Source organism: Panthera onca, chromosome F2 (assembly GCF_046562875.1).
Source record: "Panthera onca isolate mPanOnc1 chromosome F2, mPanOnc1 haplotype 2, whole genome shotgun sequence".
Classification (NCBI taxonomy): domain Eukaryota; kingdom Metazoa; phylum Chordata; class Mammalia; order Carnivora; family Felidae; genus Panthera; species Panthera onca.
The window spans coordinates 38,424,260-38,438,712 of record NC_138356.1 but is presented as its reverse complement, the minus strand read 5'-3'; the positions used below and the strand labels follow the sequence as shown (position 1 = coordinate 38,438,712).

Sequence of the window (14,453 nt, the reverse complement as noted above, 5' to 3'; positions counted from 1 at the left end):
AAAAAATATCCTACCAAAGAAAAGTCCAGGACTTGATGGCTCCACTGGTGAATTCCATCAAACATTTAAAGAAGAATTAATACCACTTTCTCAAATTCTTCCAAGAATTGAAGAGGAAGGAACACTTCTCAACTATCCTTTGGGGCCAGTATTACTCTGATACCAAAGCCAGACAAAGACATCATGTGAAAAGAAAACTACAGATCAATATCCCTTAGAATATAGGCACAAAATACTAACAAACCAAATCCAGCAGCAAAGAAAAAAGATTATATACCATGGCCATGTGGGATTAATCCCAAGAATCCAAGAGTAGTTCAGCATGTGAAAATCAATTTGTGTAATAGACCACATTAACAGAATGCAGGGACAAAAAAAAAATACATCACCATCTCAGCTGATGCAGAAAAAGCATTTGACAAAATCCAATGCCCTTTCTTAATAAACACTCTTAGCAAGCAAGAAGTAAAAGGGAATTTCCCCAACATAATAAAGGGTGTATATCAAAAACCCATAGCTAACATCATAATTAGTAGTGAAAGACTGCAAGTTTTCCCCCACTAAGATCAAGAACAAGGCAAGGATACCCACTTTCACCACTTAAATTCAACATTATACTGCAAGTTCTAACCAGAGCAGTTAGTTAAGAAAAAGAAATAAAAGACATTCAAATTGGAAGGGACAAAGTAATGTTATCTCTATTCACAGGTGATACAACCTTATACGTACAAAATCCTAAATCCATAGTATAGTAAATGTAAAAAATTATTAGCTAATAAATGGATTCAGCAAAGTTGCAGGTTACAAAATCTTTGTTATTCATGATTTTAGTAATTTGAGTCCTTTTTCTAGTTGACCTTTGTCATTTTGATCTTTTCAAATAATCAACTTTTGGTTTATTGATTATTACTTTTCTAGCTCTATTTCATTTATCTTTGATCTTTATTATTTCATTCTGCTAGCTTTTTATTAGTCTGCTCTTTTTCTAGAAGTTCTTAATATTTGATGTTAGGTATTTGAGTTCTTTTTAATTTTTATTTATTTATTTTCAAAGTTTACTTATTTTGAGAGAGTGCAAGCCGGGGAGGGACAGAGAGGGAGAGAGAGAATCCCAAGCAGGCTCTGCGCTGATAGCATGGGTAGCACCTGACATGGGGCTCAGTCCCACGAACTGTGAGATCGTGACCTGAGCCGAAACCACGACTCAGTGCTTAACTGACTGAGCCACCAAGGTCCACTTGAGCTGTTCTTTTTTAAAGTAGGTATTTGTAGTTATAACTTTTGCTCTGAGCGCTGCTTTTGCTGTATCTTTTAAAGTTGTGTCTTTGTTTTCTTTTGTCTCTATATTTTCTCAGTATTCTTTGATCCATTGGTTTGAAAGTATGCTTCTAATTTCTACGAATTTATGCATTTTCCAGTTTTACTTCTGTTACTGATTTCTAGGTTCATTGCATTATGGTCAGAGAGGATATTTTGTATGATACCGTTGTTTTTTAAATTAAGACTTACTCTGTAGCCTAAGGTGGTTCATCCTGGAGAAAGTTTCATGTGTACTTCAGAAGAATGTATATTCTGGTGTTTTTGAGTGAAGTATTCTGTATATGCTTGTTAGGTTTAGTTGGCTTATAATGTTGTTCATGCCCGCCATTTATTTCCTTGTTGATCTTCTGTCTAGTTGTCGGTTCATTATTGAGAGTGGGGTTTTGGAGTCTCCAGTTGTTGTTATTAAATTCTGTGTTCCTCCAATTTGGTCTGTTTTTTTCTTCTGTTGTTAAGTACTATATAATTGTTATCACTTTAATGAATTGACGTATGTATGTACACATATGTATATATGATGTTACCTATTTATCTATTATAACAATTTTTGTCTGTTTTCATCTGTTATTAATATACCCATTCCAGCTATCTTTTGGTTATTGTCTGCATCAAATATCTTTTTCATTCATTCACTTTCAGCTTATTTTTGTAATTGAATCTAAAGTGAGTATGTGTAGACAGCATATGATTGGGTCCTATTTTTAATCCATTTTGCCAATCCACACCTTTTAATTGGAGTGTTTATTACTGACAGTTAATTGTAATTACTAATAAGGAAGGACTGACTCCACCCATTTTGCTATTTCTATAACTTTATATCCTTTTTGTTTTTCATTTCCTCCGTTAATATTCTCTTTATTGTTTAATAGATTCTACTGTATCGTTTTTATTTCTTTTTCATTTCCCTTACTATATATTTTTTTAAGTTTATTTATTTTGAGAGAGAGAGAGATACACACACATGCCTGAGTGGGGGAGGGACAAAGAGAGAGGAGAGAGAGAATCCTAGTCAGGCTCTGCACTGTAAGCATGGAGCTCTGTGCAGGGCTTGAACCCATGACCATGAGATCATGACCTAAGGTGAAATCGAGAGTCAGAAGCTCAACCGACTGAGCCATGCAAACACCCCATCCCTTACTGTATATTTTGAGGTTATTTTCCTAGTGGTTGCACTGGGAAATAACTTTAATTTACACAATCTAGTTTGAATTAATATCCATTTAGTTTCAATATTATAAAAAAATTTTGCTCCTATAGTTTCATTCCACCTTTACATTGCCATTGTCACAAATTCCATCCTTACATGTTGTGGAATCTATCAACCTAGATACAGAATTCTGAATTTTTATCTATTTTTCTTTCAAATCACATAGAAATAAAGGGGAGTTACATCCAGAAATTCATTGCTACTAGTTTTTAACTTACCAATGTAGTTAGGTTTACTAGTGTTTACTTCTCAATGTGGGTTCCAGTTACTTTGTACTTTTTTATTTCAGCTTAAAAGATTCCCTTTAGCATTTTTTCTAAGGCAAGTTTACAAACAATGAAATCTCAGTTTTTGCTTATCTAGGACTGTCTTAGGTTCTTTTTCATTTCTAAAGGTAGTTTTGCTGGTTGTAGATATTTTTGGTTGAGAGTTTTTTGTTTTCAGTACTTTGTCTTCCCACTGCCTTCTGGTCCCTGTGATTTCTGATGAGAAATCAGTGTTTTTATCCAATTGAGAATCCCTTATAAGTGACAAACTGCTACTCTTACTGACCTCAAGATTGTCTTATAACAGTTTACTTGTAATGGCATCTCGGTGTGAATCTCTTTGAGCATATTCATTTTGTAGTCCATTGAGCTTCTTGATTGTGTCAGTGTGTGTATTTCATCAGATTTGGGAAGTTTTCTCTTATTATTTTTTCAAACATTCTTTTTGCTCTTTCTCTTCCTGTGGCTCCCGTTATGCATTTGTTGCTATTCTAGCTGTGGTCACACAGATCTCTTAGGCTCTGTTCATTTTTCTTCATTCTTTTTTCTTTATACTCCTCACACTGGGTAATGTCAATTGACTTATCTTTAGATTTGCGGATTCTTTCTCTGCCTGCTCGTATCTGCTGTTGAACCATTCTAATGGATTTTTCACTTTGGTTATTGTACTTTTTTCTTCAGAATTTGTTTGGTTCCTCTTTATGGTTTTGATTTCTTTATTGATATTTTCTGCTTGGCAAGACATTGTCTCAAGATTTCCTTTAGTTCTTCAAGCAGGTTTAAGGTAGTTTATTTAAAGTCTTTCTCTAGTAAGTCCAATATCTGCATCCTCAGAGAAAGTTTCTATTTCTTTTTTTTTTTTCTTTTCCTACGTAGGGGGCCATACTTTCTTAATTCTTAGCATGCATTGTACTTGAAAACTGAGTATTTTGAATATAATGTGTTAACTCTGGAAATCAGATTTTCTCCCTTTTTTAAGGTCTGTTGTTGCTGCTTGTCATTTTTGTTGTTTGTCTGGTGACTTTTCTGAACTGACATTGTAAAGTCTGTGTTTTTCACATGTGGCCATTCACGTCTCTGTTCTGATATCTTCATGGTCAGCTGATGATTGAGCAAAGAATTCCTTCAATACCTAGAACCAAAAAAACAGAAAAGGAAAAAAAAAAAAACCCTCTCCCAAATCTTTGCATATGGTTTGCTTCTATATATGTGTTGGGGTCTGCTTTCAGTACTCAGTTTGGCATTTTACAGCTCTTCCTTTGACTTTACTTGTTTCCGAGGAACCTGAAGGTTAGCCAGAGGTGACACCTTAGGACATTCTCAAGCCTTTCTGAGCATGAACCTAGCCTTTAGCATGCATGTAGTCTTCTAGATTCCTGGGAACATTTGAGTCTTTCAGTGGCCTTATTCCCAAAAGCATCTTTTTCCCTAGTTTTCTTCCCAAGCTTTCTGAGTTTTTCTATTGTTTGCTTTAATTGTTATCCCTTGTCCCAGGTGGAATTGGCTAATGTATTTCCCTATAAATGTTTTGTCAAATGGATTCAGATAGCAGTCTCCTCCCTGGGATAGTTTTTAGTTGAGATATAACTAGGCAAGTCTTTTGAGATGATTCTTTAAGGAGTCACCAGACAGGTAAAAATGAACAACCACAGTTCTCTGAGAATATGGTTTGCACTGTTCTCTCCAGTCCTGGGAGCCTGTGTCAGGAAAGACAGCATTTGTTTTCAAGGCCACTGCCAAGCTGGATTAGGGGAGATGCTTGAGAGCAAGCTAAAATGCCGCAAAACTCTTTACCAAATTTAGCTGTTTTTTCTTCACTAAGCATCCCTCTGGTTTTGTAAGCTTTTGATTCCAGAATTCAGAAAAAAGTTGGTTCTGGAAGTTTTTTGACAGTTTATTTGTTGCTTTGGTGGAAGAATAGACTTCTAGGGTTTCTTTCTTGGTCCCTTTGGCTGACATTACTCTCTTCTGTTTCCTGATCCCTTTGTTTTCTTCTTTTTTGATTTACCTCCTCATTTTGCTCAAGTTCATTTTCCAGGAGCTTCAAAAAAAGGGTATTAGTTTGGTAAATTCTTTGAATTTATGTATTTGAAAATGTACTAATTACATGCTTGACTGATAGTTTGGCTAGATAGAATGAATTTCTAAAGGTTATGCTAGGCGAAGAAGCCAGACACAAAATATTGGACATTGTATGATTCCATTTATATACAGTTTCTAGAAAAGGCAAATCCATAGAAAGGAAGTAATTGCTTAGATGGGATGGGATTGAGAATGGGGAGTGACTACAAATGGGAGTGAGGTCTAATATTATATATTAGAATATAAGTATTCTAAAAATAGATTGTGACAATGGTTTCCCAACTCTGTAAGTATACCAAAAGTCATTCAATTGTATACTCAAAATGAAGGGCAGAGAGAGAGGGAGACAACACAGGCTCCGTGCTGACAGAGTGGAGTCCCACATGGGGCTCAGACCCACAAACCATGAGATCATCACCTGAGCCAACACCAAGAATCATAAACTTAACTGACTGAGCCACCCAGGTGCCCCTGAAAAGCATAACCAATGTTCATATGAACATTCTTGTAAAAGTCTTTGGGTAGACATGTTTTCATTTCTCATGGGTAGAAGTGGGATTACTGGGTCATATGGTAAATGTGTGCCTAACTTCATGACAAATTTGTTTCAGGTGACTATCGCCAGCAATAGCTGCAAATTCTAGTTGCTTTTCGTCCTTGCCAACACTTGGTATTGACAGTTCATCTGATTTTTAGTTTTTGCAATTCTGAGAGGTCCTGATTTCCAAATTACTACAAACCTGGCAGTTTCACTACTGGTTCTCTACCAAAGAGAAATGAAAAATATGTCCAACAGAAGCTGGTAGTATACCCCCATTTTATTCAAGTTGGCAAATGTTGGCTTAAAGTTATTCATTGTATTCTCTTATTTCCTGTTTAACATCTGTACAATCTGTGGTAACCACCCCTTTTTGATCCTTGGCATTTGTTTTTTTGTGTTCTTTTCTGCATCAATTAATCTATCTTGATACTTGTCAAATTTGTTTCTCTTTTTTCAAAGAACCAGCTTTTGGCATTTTAATTACATATATTGTTTTCTGTTTTGGTGATGTCTCCTTAAGAAATTCTTAAGTATAAGAAAGAAATTTCTGGGGCTCCTGGGTGGCTCAGTCTTGGGTAAGCGTCCAACTTTGGCTCAGGTCATGATCTCACCGTTCTTCAGTTCGAGTCCCGCGTCGGGCTCTGAGCTGACAGCTTAGAGCCTGGAGCCTGCTTCAGATTCTGTGTCTCCCTTTCTCTCTGCTCCTCCCCCACTCATGCTCTGTCTCTCTCTCTCTCTCTCTCTCTCAAAACTGAATAAAAGTTAAAAAAAAATTAAAAAAAAAAACGAAAGAAATTTCTTGTACTTTGTTATTATTTTCTAGCATTTTAAAGTAGATTGTTAGGTCATCTGTTGTAGATGTTTTCTTATAAGAATTTATAAATTTCTCTTGGACCACTGCTTTAGCTGAATTTGTTTAGCACAAATTTTGACATGTTATATTGCCATTCACCTTAAAATATTTTTTAACTTCCTTATTTCATCTTTGACTTGTGAATTAAAGTATGTTGTTTAATTCTAAGATATTTGAAGTTTTCCTGGATTTCTTATTATAGATTTCTTAACTTTATCAGAGTCTGTATGATTTCAAGTCTCTTAAATTTATATTTTTTTGCATTTTTTATTGGAGTACAATTGGAATACAAATTCAAAATTTGTATATTGGAAAATGACCATCTCAATAAGTCTAGTTAACATTTGTCACCATACATAGTTGCAAATTTTTATTTCCTCATGTTGAGAACTTTACGTTGTATTCTCTGCAACTTTCAAATGTGCAATACAGTATCGTTAACTATAGTCACCATGCTGCACATTACATCCCCATGACTTATTTATTTTATAACTGGAAATTTATACCTTTTGACCCCCTTTCCCTACTTTATCCACTCTTCACCCCCTGTTTCTGGCAACCACCAATCTGCTCTGTGACCTCAGATTTTTTTTTTCTAATTCCACATATAAGTGAGGTTGTGCAGTATTGTCTTTCTCTATCAGACTTATTTCACTTTGCTTAATACCCTCTAAGATCATTCATGTTGTCACAAATGACAAGATTTCATTCTTTTTTATGATTAACATTCCATTGTGTATGTATATGTATCTCTTTATACATTATCAGTAGACAGGATGCTTCCATATTTTGGTTATTGTAAATAACGCTGCAGTGAACATAGGGGTATATATATATATTTGAATTAGTGTATTTGTTTTCTTTGGGTAAATACTCAGAAGTGGAATTGCTGGATTTTTTATTTCCATTTTTAAGTTTTTGAGGAAACTTCAATACTGTGTTTCATAGTGGCTATACCAATTTACATTTCCACCAACAGTGCATGAGTTCCCTTTTCTCCACATCTTTGTCAGTGTTTGTTATTTCTTGTCTTTTTGATACTAGCAATTTTGACTGGTATGAAGTGATAGCTAATTGTGGTTTTGATTTGCATTTCTCTGATATTTAAATGTTGAGCATATTTTCATGGGTCTGTCATCTGTATGCTTATTTTTTTGGGAAAAATGTCTATTCAGCTTCTCTGCCCATTTTTTAATTGGATTTTTTGGTGTTGAGTTGTTGAGTTCTTTATATATTTTAGATGTTAACCATTATCAAATGTATCATTTGCACATATCTTCTCCCATTCAGTAGGTTGACTTTTCATTTTGTTGACTGTTTCTTTTGCCTTTCAAAAGCTTTTTAATTTGATATAGTCCCAATTATTTTTGCTTTTTTCTCTCCTAAGAGACAGATCCAAAAAAATATTGCTAAGACTGAGGTCCAAGGGATTACTGCCTTAATATTTTATTTTAGGAGTTTTATGGTTTTAAGTCTTACTTTTAGCTCTTTAATCCATTTTATTTTTGTGTGTTGTATAAAAAAGTGGTCCAGTTTCATTCTTTTGTATAGATTATCATAGATTAATTGACCATATAAGTGAGGGTTTATTTCTGGGTTCCCACTTCTGTTTCATTGATATTTCTTTTGTGCCAATACCATAATGTTTTGATCACTATAGCTTTGTAGTATAGTTTGAAATTGGAGTGTGATAACTCCAGCTTTGTTCTTCCTCAAGATAGATTTGGCTGCTCATGGTCTTTTTTGGTTCCATACATGTTTTAGGATTTTTGTTGTTGTTGTTGTTGTTGTTGTTCCATTTCTGTGAAAAATGCCATTAGTATTTTTTTATGCTTATTTTTGAGAGAGAGAGAGAGAGAGAGAGAGAGAGAGGGGCAGGCAGAGAGAGAGGGAGACAGAATCTGAAGCAGGCTCCAGGTTCTGAGCTGTCAGCACAGAGCCTGATGTGGGGCTTGAACTCACAGACTGCAAAATCATGATCTGAGCTGAAGTCGGACGCTTAACCAACCCAGCCACCCAGGTGCCCCAATGCCATTAGTATTTTGATAGGGATTGCATTAAATCTGTAAGTTGCATTGGGTAATATGAAAATTTTAGCAATATCAGATCTTCCAGCCCATGAGCATGGGATATCTTTCCACTTACTTGTGTCATCTTCAGTTTCTTTTATGAGTGTCTTACAGTTTTTATTTTTTTATTTTATTTTTTAATTTTTTTTTTTTTTTGAGAGAGACAGAGCATGAGCGGATGGGGGAGGGGCAGAGAGAGAAGGAGACACAGATCTGAAATAGGCTCCAAGCTGTTAGCACAGAGCCTGATGTAGGGCTCAAACCCATGAACTGAGAGATCATGACCGGAGCCGAAGTCGGATGCTCAACCGACTGAGTCACCCAGGTGCCCCGAGTGTTTTACAGTTTTTAGAGTGTAGGTTTTTCACCTCCTTGACTAAATTTATTCCTAGGTATTTTATTTTTCTGATGCAGTTGTAAATGGGATATTTTCTTAATTTCTCTTTCTGATAATTTGTAATTCGTGTGTAGAAATGTAATAGATTCCTGATTTTTAATTTTGTATCCTGCACCCGACCGAATTCACTTAGTCTGATAGGTTTTTCATGGAGTCTTTAGTGTTGTCCATATATAGTACCATGTAATCTGCAAATAGTGACAGTTTTAACTTCTTTCTTACCAGTTTGGATGCCTTCTATTTCTTTTTCTTGTCTGATTGCTGTGGCTAGGACTTCTAGTACTATGTTGAATAAAAATGACAAGAGTGGGCATCCTTGTCTGGTTCCTGATCTTAGAGAAAAAGCTTTCAGGTTTAACCATTGGATATGATTTTACCTGTGGGTTCATGATACATGGATTTTATTATGTTGAAGTATGTTTCCTCTGTACCCACCACTATGATCTTTTTAATGTATTGTTGAACTTTGTTCACTAATATTTTGTTGAGGACTTTTGCATCTGTTTATCAAGGCTTGAATTTTTTTGTGGCATCCTTTTCTCGTTTTGTATCAGGGTAATGCTAGTCTCATGAGTTTAGAAGAATTCCCTCCTCTTCTGTTTCTTGGAAAAGTTTCAGAAGGATTGGCATTAATTCCTTGAATGTTTGCTAGAATTTATCAGTGATGTCATCTGGTCCTAGATTTTTATTTGATGGGAGGTTTTTAATTGTTGGTAACAGTCTCCTTGCTAATAATTTGTTCAGATTTTCTCTTCTTCATGATTCAGTTCTGAGAGATTATATATTTCTAGGAACTTACCCATTTCTTACAGGTTGTCAAATTTGTTTGATGTATAATTGTTAATAGAAGTCTCTTTGTATGTAACTTTTTGTATGTCTGGTATTATTTTTGTAATGTCTCATTATTTGTGATTTTGAGTCCTCTTTTTTTGAGCCCCTTAACTTTACTGAGACTTGTTTTATAGCCCAGAACATGGTCTATTTGAAAATAATTTGTAGGGGCGCCTGGGTGGCTCAGTCGGTTAAGCGTCCGACTTCGGCTCAGGTCACGATCTCGCGGTCCGTGAGTTCGAGCCCCGCGTCGGGCTCTGGGTTGATGGCTCAGAGCCTGGAGCCTGCTTCCGATTCTGTGTCTCCCTCTCTGTCTGCCCCTCCCCCGTTCATGCTCTGTCTCTCTCTGTCTCAAAAATAAATAAACGTTTAAAAAAAAAAATTTAACAATAAAAAAAAAGAAAATAATTTGTATTTTTCAGTTGTTGATGTAGTTTCTATAACTGTTAAATTAAGATGTTGATATTGTGCAGATCTAAGTGTTTTCTAATTTTTTGTCCAGTTCTATAAACTGCTGAATAGGTAGTTTTATATTATCTTATGTTTTTGTGGAATTGTCTATTTCTTTTATTTCCTTCCATGTATTTTGAAACTTTGTCATTAGACACAACGTATCAGTAATTATCTCTTTAGGTGATATTAAAATAGCCACTCCAGCCTTCTTATTCCTATTTTTTGCATGGTATATCTTTTTATATCCATTTACTTTCAACCTATCTGTATATATCTTGCAGGCAGCATGTAATAATAGGGTTTTCTTTTTTTAATCCATTTGGTCAATTTATGGCCTTTAATTGCAGTGTTTAACCTAAGAGTTAGCAAACTGTGTCCCTCAGTTCAGATCCTTGTTTAGGAAATTACATTTCATTGGAACACAGCCACATGCTTTATTTTCTGGGCTGCTTTTGCATTATAAGACTGAGTAGTTGTGACAGAGACTGTATGTTCCAAAACTCTCAAATATTTACTGTCAGGTCTTTTATAAAAAAAAGTTTGTTGACTCCTGATTTAGACCATTAACATTTAAGGTGATGTGGTTGGATTTAGGCCTATTATTTTTTATTTTGTTCCATTTTTTTTCTTTTTCTGCCTCCTTTTGGATATTTTTGAATTTTTGTTGGTATTTGATTATATCTTTTGGATTGTTAGCTATATTTTCTTGTGTTTCTAAGTTGCTGGTCTAGGGATTATAATACCTAACTCAGTGTACTTGTTAATATTAAACTACTTCATGTGAAATGGTGATGGTAAGACCTTGCAACCATGTGTAGGTTCCTTCCCTTTCCACCACTGCCCTGACCTTTTTGTTGTAATTGTATGCATCCTATTCTCAACGAGTGTCATAAGTTTTGCTTTTAACAGTCATACACTTTTATAAAACTCAGTGGGAAAAACAGGAGGCCATTGTATTTGTCAAGCTACTTACCCTTTTTCTTTTATTCTTCATTTCTGAATATTAAAGTTTCTGTCTAGTGTCATTTCCCTTCAACCTGAAAAACTTCTTGTAGCATTTCTTACAGATCAACGCTACTAGTGACAAATTCTACTAATTTTTTTTTCTCTTCTGAAAATGTCTTTTAACTTCACGAGTATTCCAAGATTTTCCACTGGTTAGGTGTAAGGTGTAAAAAACCTCTCCTCTGTTTCTTTCTCCTCTACTCTCAGTACTGTACTATATTCACACTTCACTTCTGACATTAGATGTATCATTTTTCCAGATATCAATTCTCTGCAACACCAGCTGGGCATCCTACAATTCAGTTTTCACACTAACTGGAATTAGTTGAGACCCCACAGATTAAGGGCTCAGGCTCACAACACTACTCTTCACTTCAGATGACAGTTGCAAGCAGTAGGTCCCTGGATTACCCAGAATTTCTATCCAAGTTGGCTACAAATTGGAGGTTTCCAAGTTTCCCTTCTTGGATTCGATCATTTGCTAGAACTGCTCACAGAACGTAGGGTAATCTAACATTTACCAGTTTATTATATAATAAAAGCTATGATAAAGGATACAGATAAAGAGCCAAATGAAATGATACATAGGGAAAAGTCTAGAAGGGTCTCAAATGTGGGAACTTCTGTCCCTGTGGAGTTGGGGTGTTGTGTCACCCTCCTGGTACATGGATTTGATGGATGTGTTTACCAACCCAGAAGCTCTCCACACCTCATATTTTTGGGATTTTTATGGAGGCATCATCATGTGGCATGATCACTCATTAGTTCAATCTCCAGTCCCTCCCCTTCTAGAAGGAGGTGGGGGGTGGGCTGAAAGTTTCAAGTTTCTAATCATGGCTTGGTTGACAACTGTTGACCAGCCCCTGTCCAGGAGTCCACCAAAAGTCACCTCCTTAGAACAAAGGACATTTCTGTCACCCAGGAAATGCAAAGATATTTAAGAGCTGTGTCAGAAGGAGGATCAGAAACCAAATATTTGAAAAGATGCTCCTAGTATTCTTATCACTTAAGAAATTACAAGGGTTTTAGGAGCTTTGTGCCAGAAACCAAGGACGGAGACCAGTGTGTGTGTGTGTGTGTGTGTGTGTGTTTCTCTTTCACAACATGAAGTTCTAGGTTGTCATTTCTTTTGTGTTAGTATTTTAAGTATATTGCTCTGCTGGCTCAGCAAGTGGTCTTTTTTGGTGATAGTTTCTGAAAAGAAATATGCAGATATTTGAAGCATTGTTTTTATTCCCATTTAAAGATAGGGTGGGTCAGTCGGTTGAGCATCCAACTGTTGATTTCTGCTCAGGTCATGAACCCGGGGTCATGGGATCGAGTCACACGGAGTGTGGAGGCTGCTTGCAATTCTGTCTCCCTCCCCTGCTTGTATTCATGCTCTCTCTCTTAAAAAAAAAAAAAGGCGGGGGGGGGGGGAGTCTATCTTAGATCTTTTTCACCATTACTTAGCACACCTTTCATGCACAGATGTATAATAAATTTTTTTGAATTTACTTTGATTGTCTTGCATTTTAAGTTAATATGGAGACTAGATAGGCTTATTAGGGTTCCATTTTGGCAGGGTCTGAATTGCCCAACAGGTGTTACTGCTGTTATATTTTATAATGTAAGTTCCCTTCACTAGATACAAATAACCAGATGAAAGAAGTCATGCATTACCAGTTTTCTGAAATAGTTCTCTCCCTTCCATTTTTCCTGGGTTACTTGGCTTCCTTTCCATGTAAAAGGAAAATGGGAGGGCAGTATAGGTACTTTCCAAAATTTTTTGCCTTCTCTTTTGCATAGAAATTACTCATATTTTTATAAAATAATGGACCATTAAGGGACATGTAGAAAGAATGAACCAAAAACTGTTCTGGAAGAGTTATGTATTTTGTAACATTGCATTTGATATTTAATATCTATAGAGAGAATTAAATACAGCAGAGATTTCCTGTTGAAGCTCTCAAGTGTTTCCATCTGCAGAAAAAAACCAGACTTTCTGCCTGATCATCCCATTGTACTTCAAAAACCAGTAAGTAGTTTTCTAATTTTATATTCTAAAACATTTTTCTTTAGTATTTTCACTAGATTCTCACTAGATTTTTAATCTTATTATGAAATATAACTCAGAAAAGTACACAAATATATAATATAACCAAACTGTAAGTAATAATAGAATGGAATTGTATTTTTTTAAGAAATATTTTTTCCATTGAAAGATACGGAACATCCCATATTAAATCTTGTAATCGATCCATCTGCAGTTGATTTTACTCTATGATGTGCAGTAGGGGCCAAGTTTTATTTTTTTCTACATGAATATCCGGTCATCCTAGCTCTGTTTATCGAAAGGGTGGTCCTCTGCCACCTTGTGGTAATAGATGTGAGGTGTGTTTCTGGGCTCCCTACTCTTCTCAGTCCTTCTATACAGTAAAACCAGTCATCCCACCACTTCAGTATGTCTTTGCTTGTTCTTAGCACTTTATATTTCTGTGTCACCATCACATTTCACCAAAATGAATACAATAAATACACAGATCTTTTAGGATGTTGATTGGAAAGGACATGCATTTCGCTACCAGACTTGGGTTCAAGCTGTAGCTTCACCTTGTGTACTAAAATATCATTCTAACTTAAGTCACTTGACCTTCGGTGTCTGTTCTGTGATTGTAGATAAGGTTGATAATCTCTAGTTGTTAGGATTAAATGAAATGTATGGAAGAGCTTGGCATGGTACTTAGCTCTCATTGTGCACTTAGTAAATTGGCTTTATTTCTATTTCGAGTAGAATTTGAGTTTAGAGTTTTCACAAACTACTTTATGTAGGTAAATACTCCATGGAGATTAACTCAGAATATGGGCATGCTGAGAATGGCTCAAATGTGAGATGTGTAACATACTTCCTGTGCTCTCCATTTTTAGGATTTCTAACCCTTGGGAATCCAAAGCCTTTTTTTTCTCTTAGAATCTTTTGAATTTTAACTTACAGTGTTTCTCAGTGTTTCCTAAAGTCCCTACCTTGTAGAACCCTAGTCAATTTTTCAAAATTTAAGCAGAAATTTGGTTCTTTCAGAACACCTTGCACACATGTCCTTAATGATGTTCACATTTTCCGACCTGTTCAGAGATCTTGATATGTATGAGTAAATCAGTGCTATATATTGTCAAGTTTTCATTTGCAGACTTATTTCATCTCTGACATTTTATTGTGTAAATAAAAGTTTGACATACACATTATTTTGAACAAACCAGGTACCACAGAAACAGAACAGGTTTGAAATACAATCTAGTATATTTAAAAATGAATTATGTTTTATTAAACACAGGAGAACTTTTTGACAAGTTCCAGTTACTATAATACTTTCTATAGCAACATGCATTTAAGATCTGTAAACACTTAATAGGGTCACAGTATTTGGTTTGATAAACTAGTAAAAACTGTAT

General features: G+C 35.4%; 1 protein-coding gene across 2 annotated transcripts in view; it reads left to right on the top strand.

Moving 5' to 3' along the window:
• Window positions 1–14,453, top strand: part of CF2H8orf88 (chromosome F2 C8orf88 homolog) — a 38,349-nt gene that overhangs the window by 21,976 nt on the left and 1,920 nt on the right. For both annotated transcript variants that reach the window (XM_078441946.2, XM_060610873.3), the window contains exon 5: window positions 12,935–13,041. In XM_078441946.2, coding sequence (XP_078298072.1) covers window positions 12,935–13,041 — 107 coding nt within the window. The remainder of the gene's footprint in view (window positions 1–12,934; window positions 13,042–14,453) is intronic.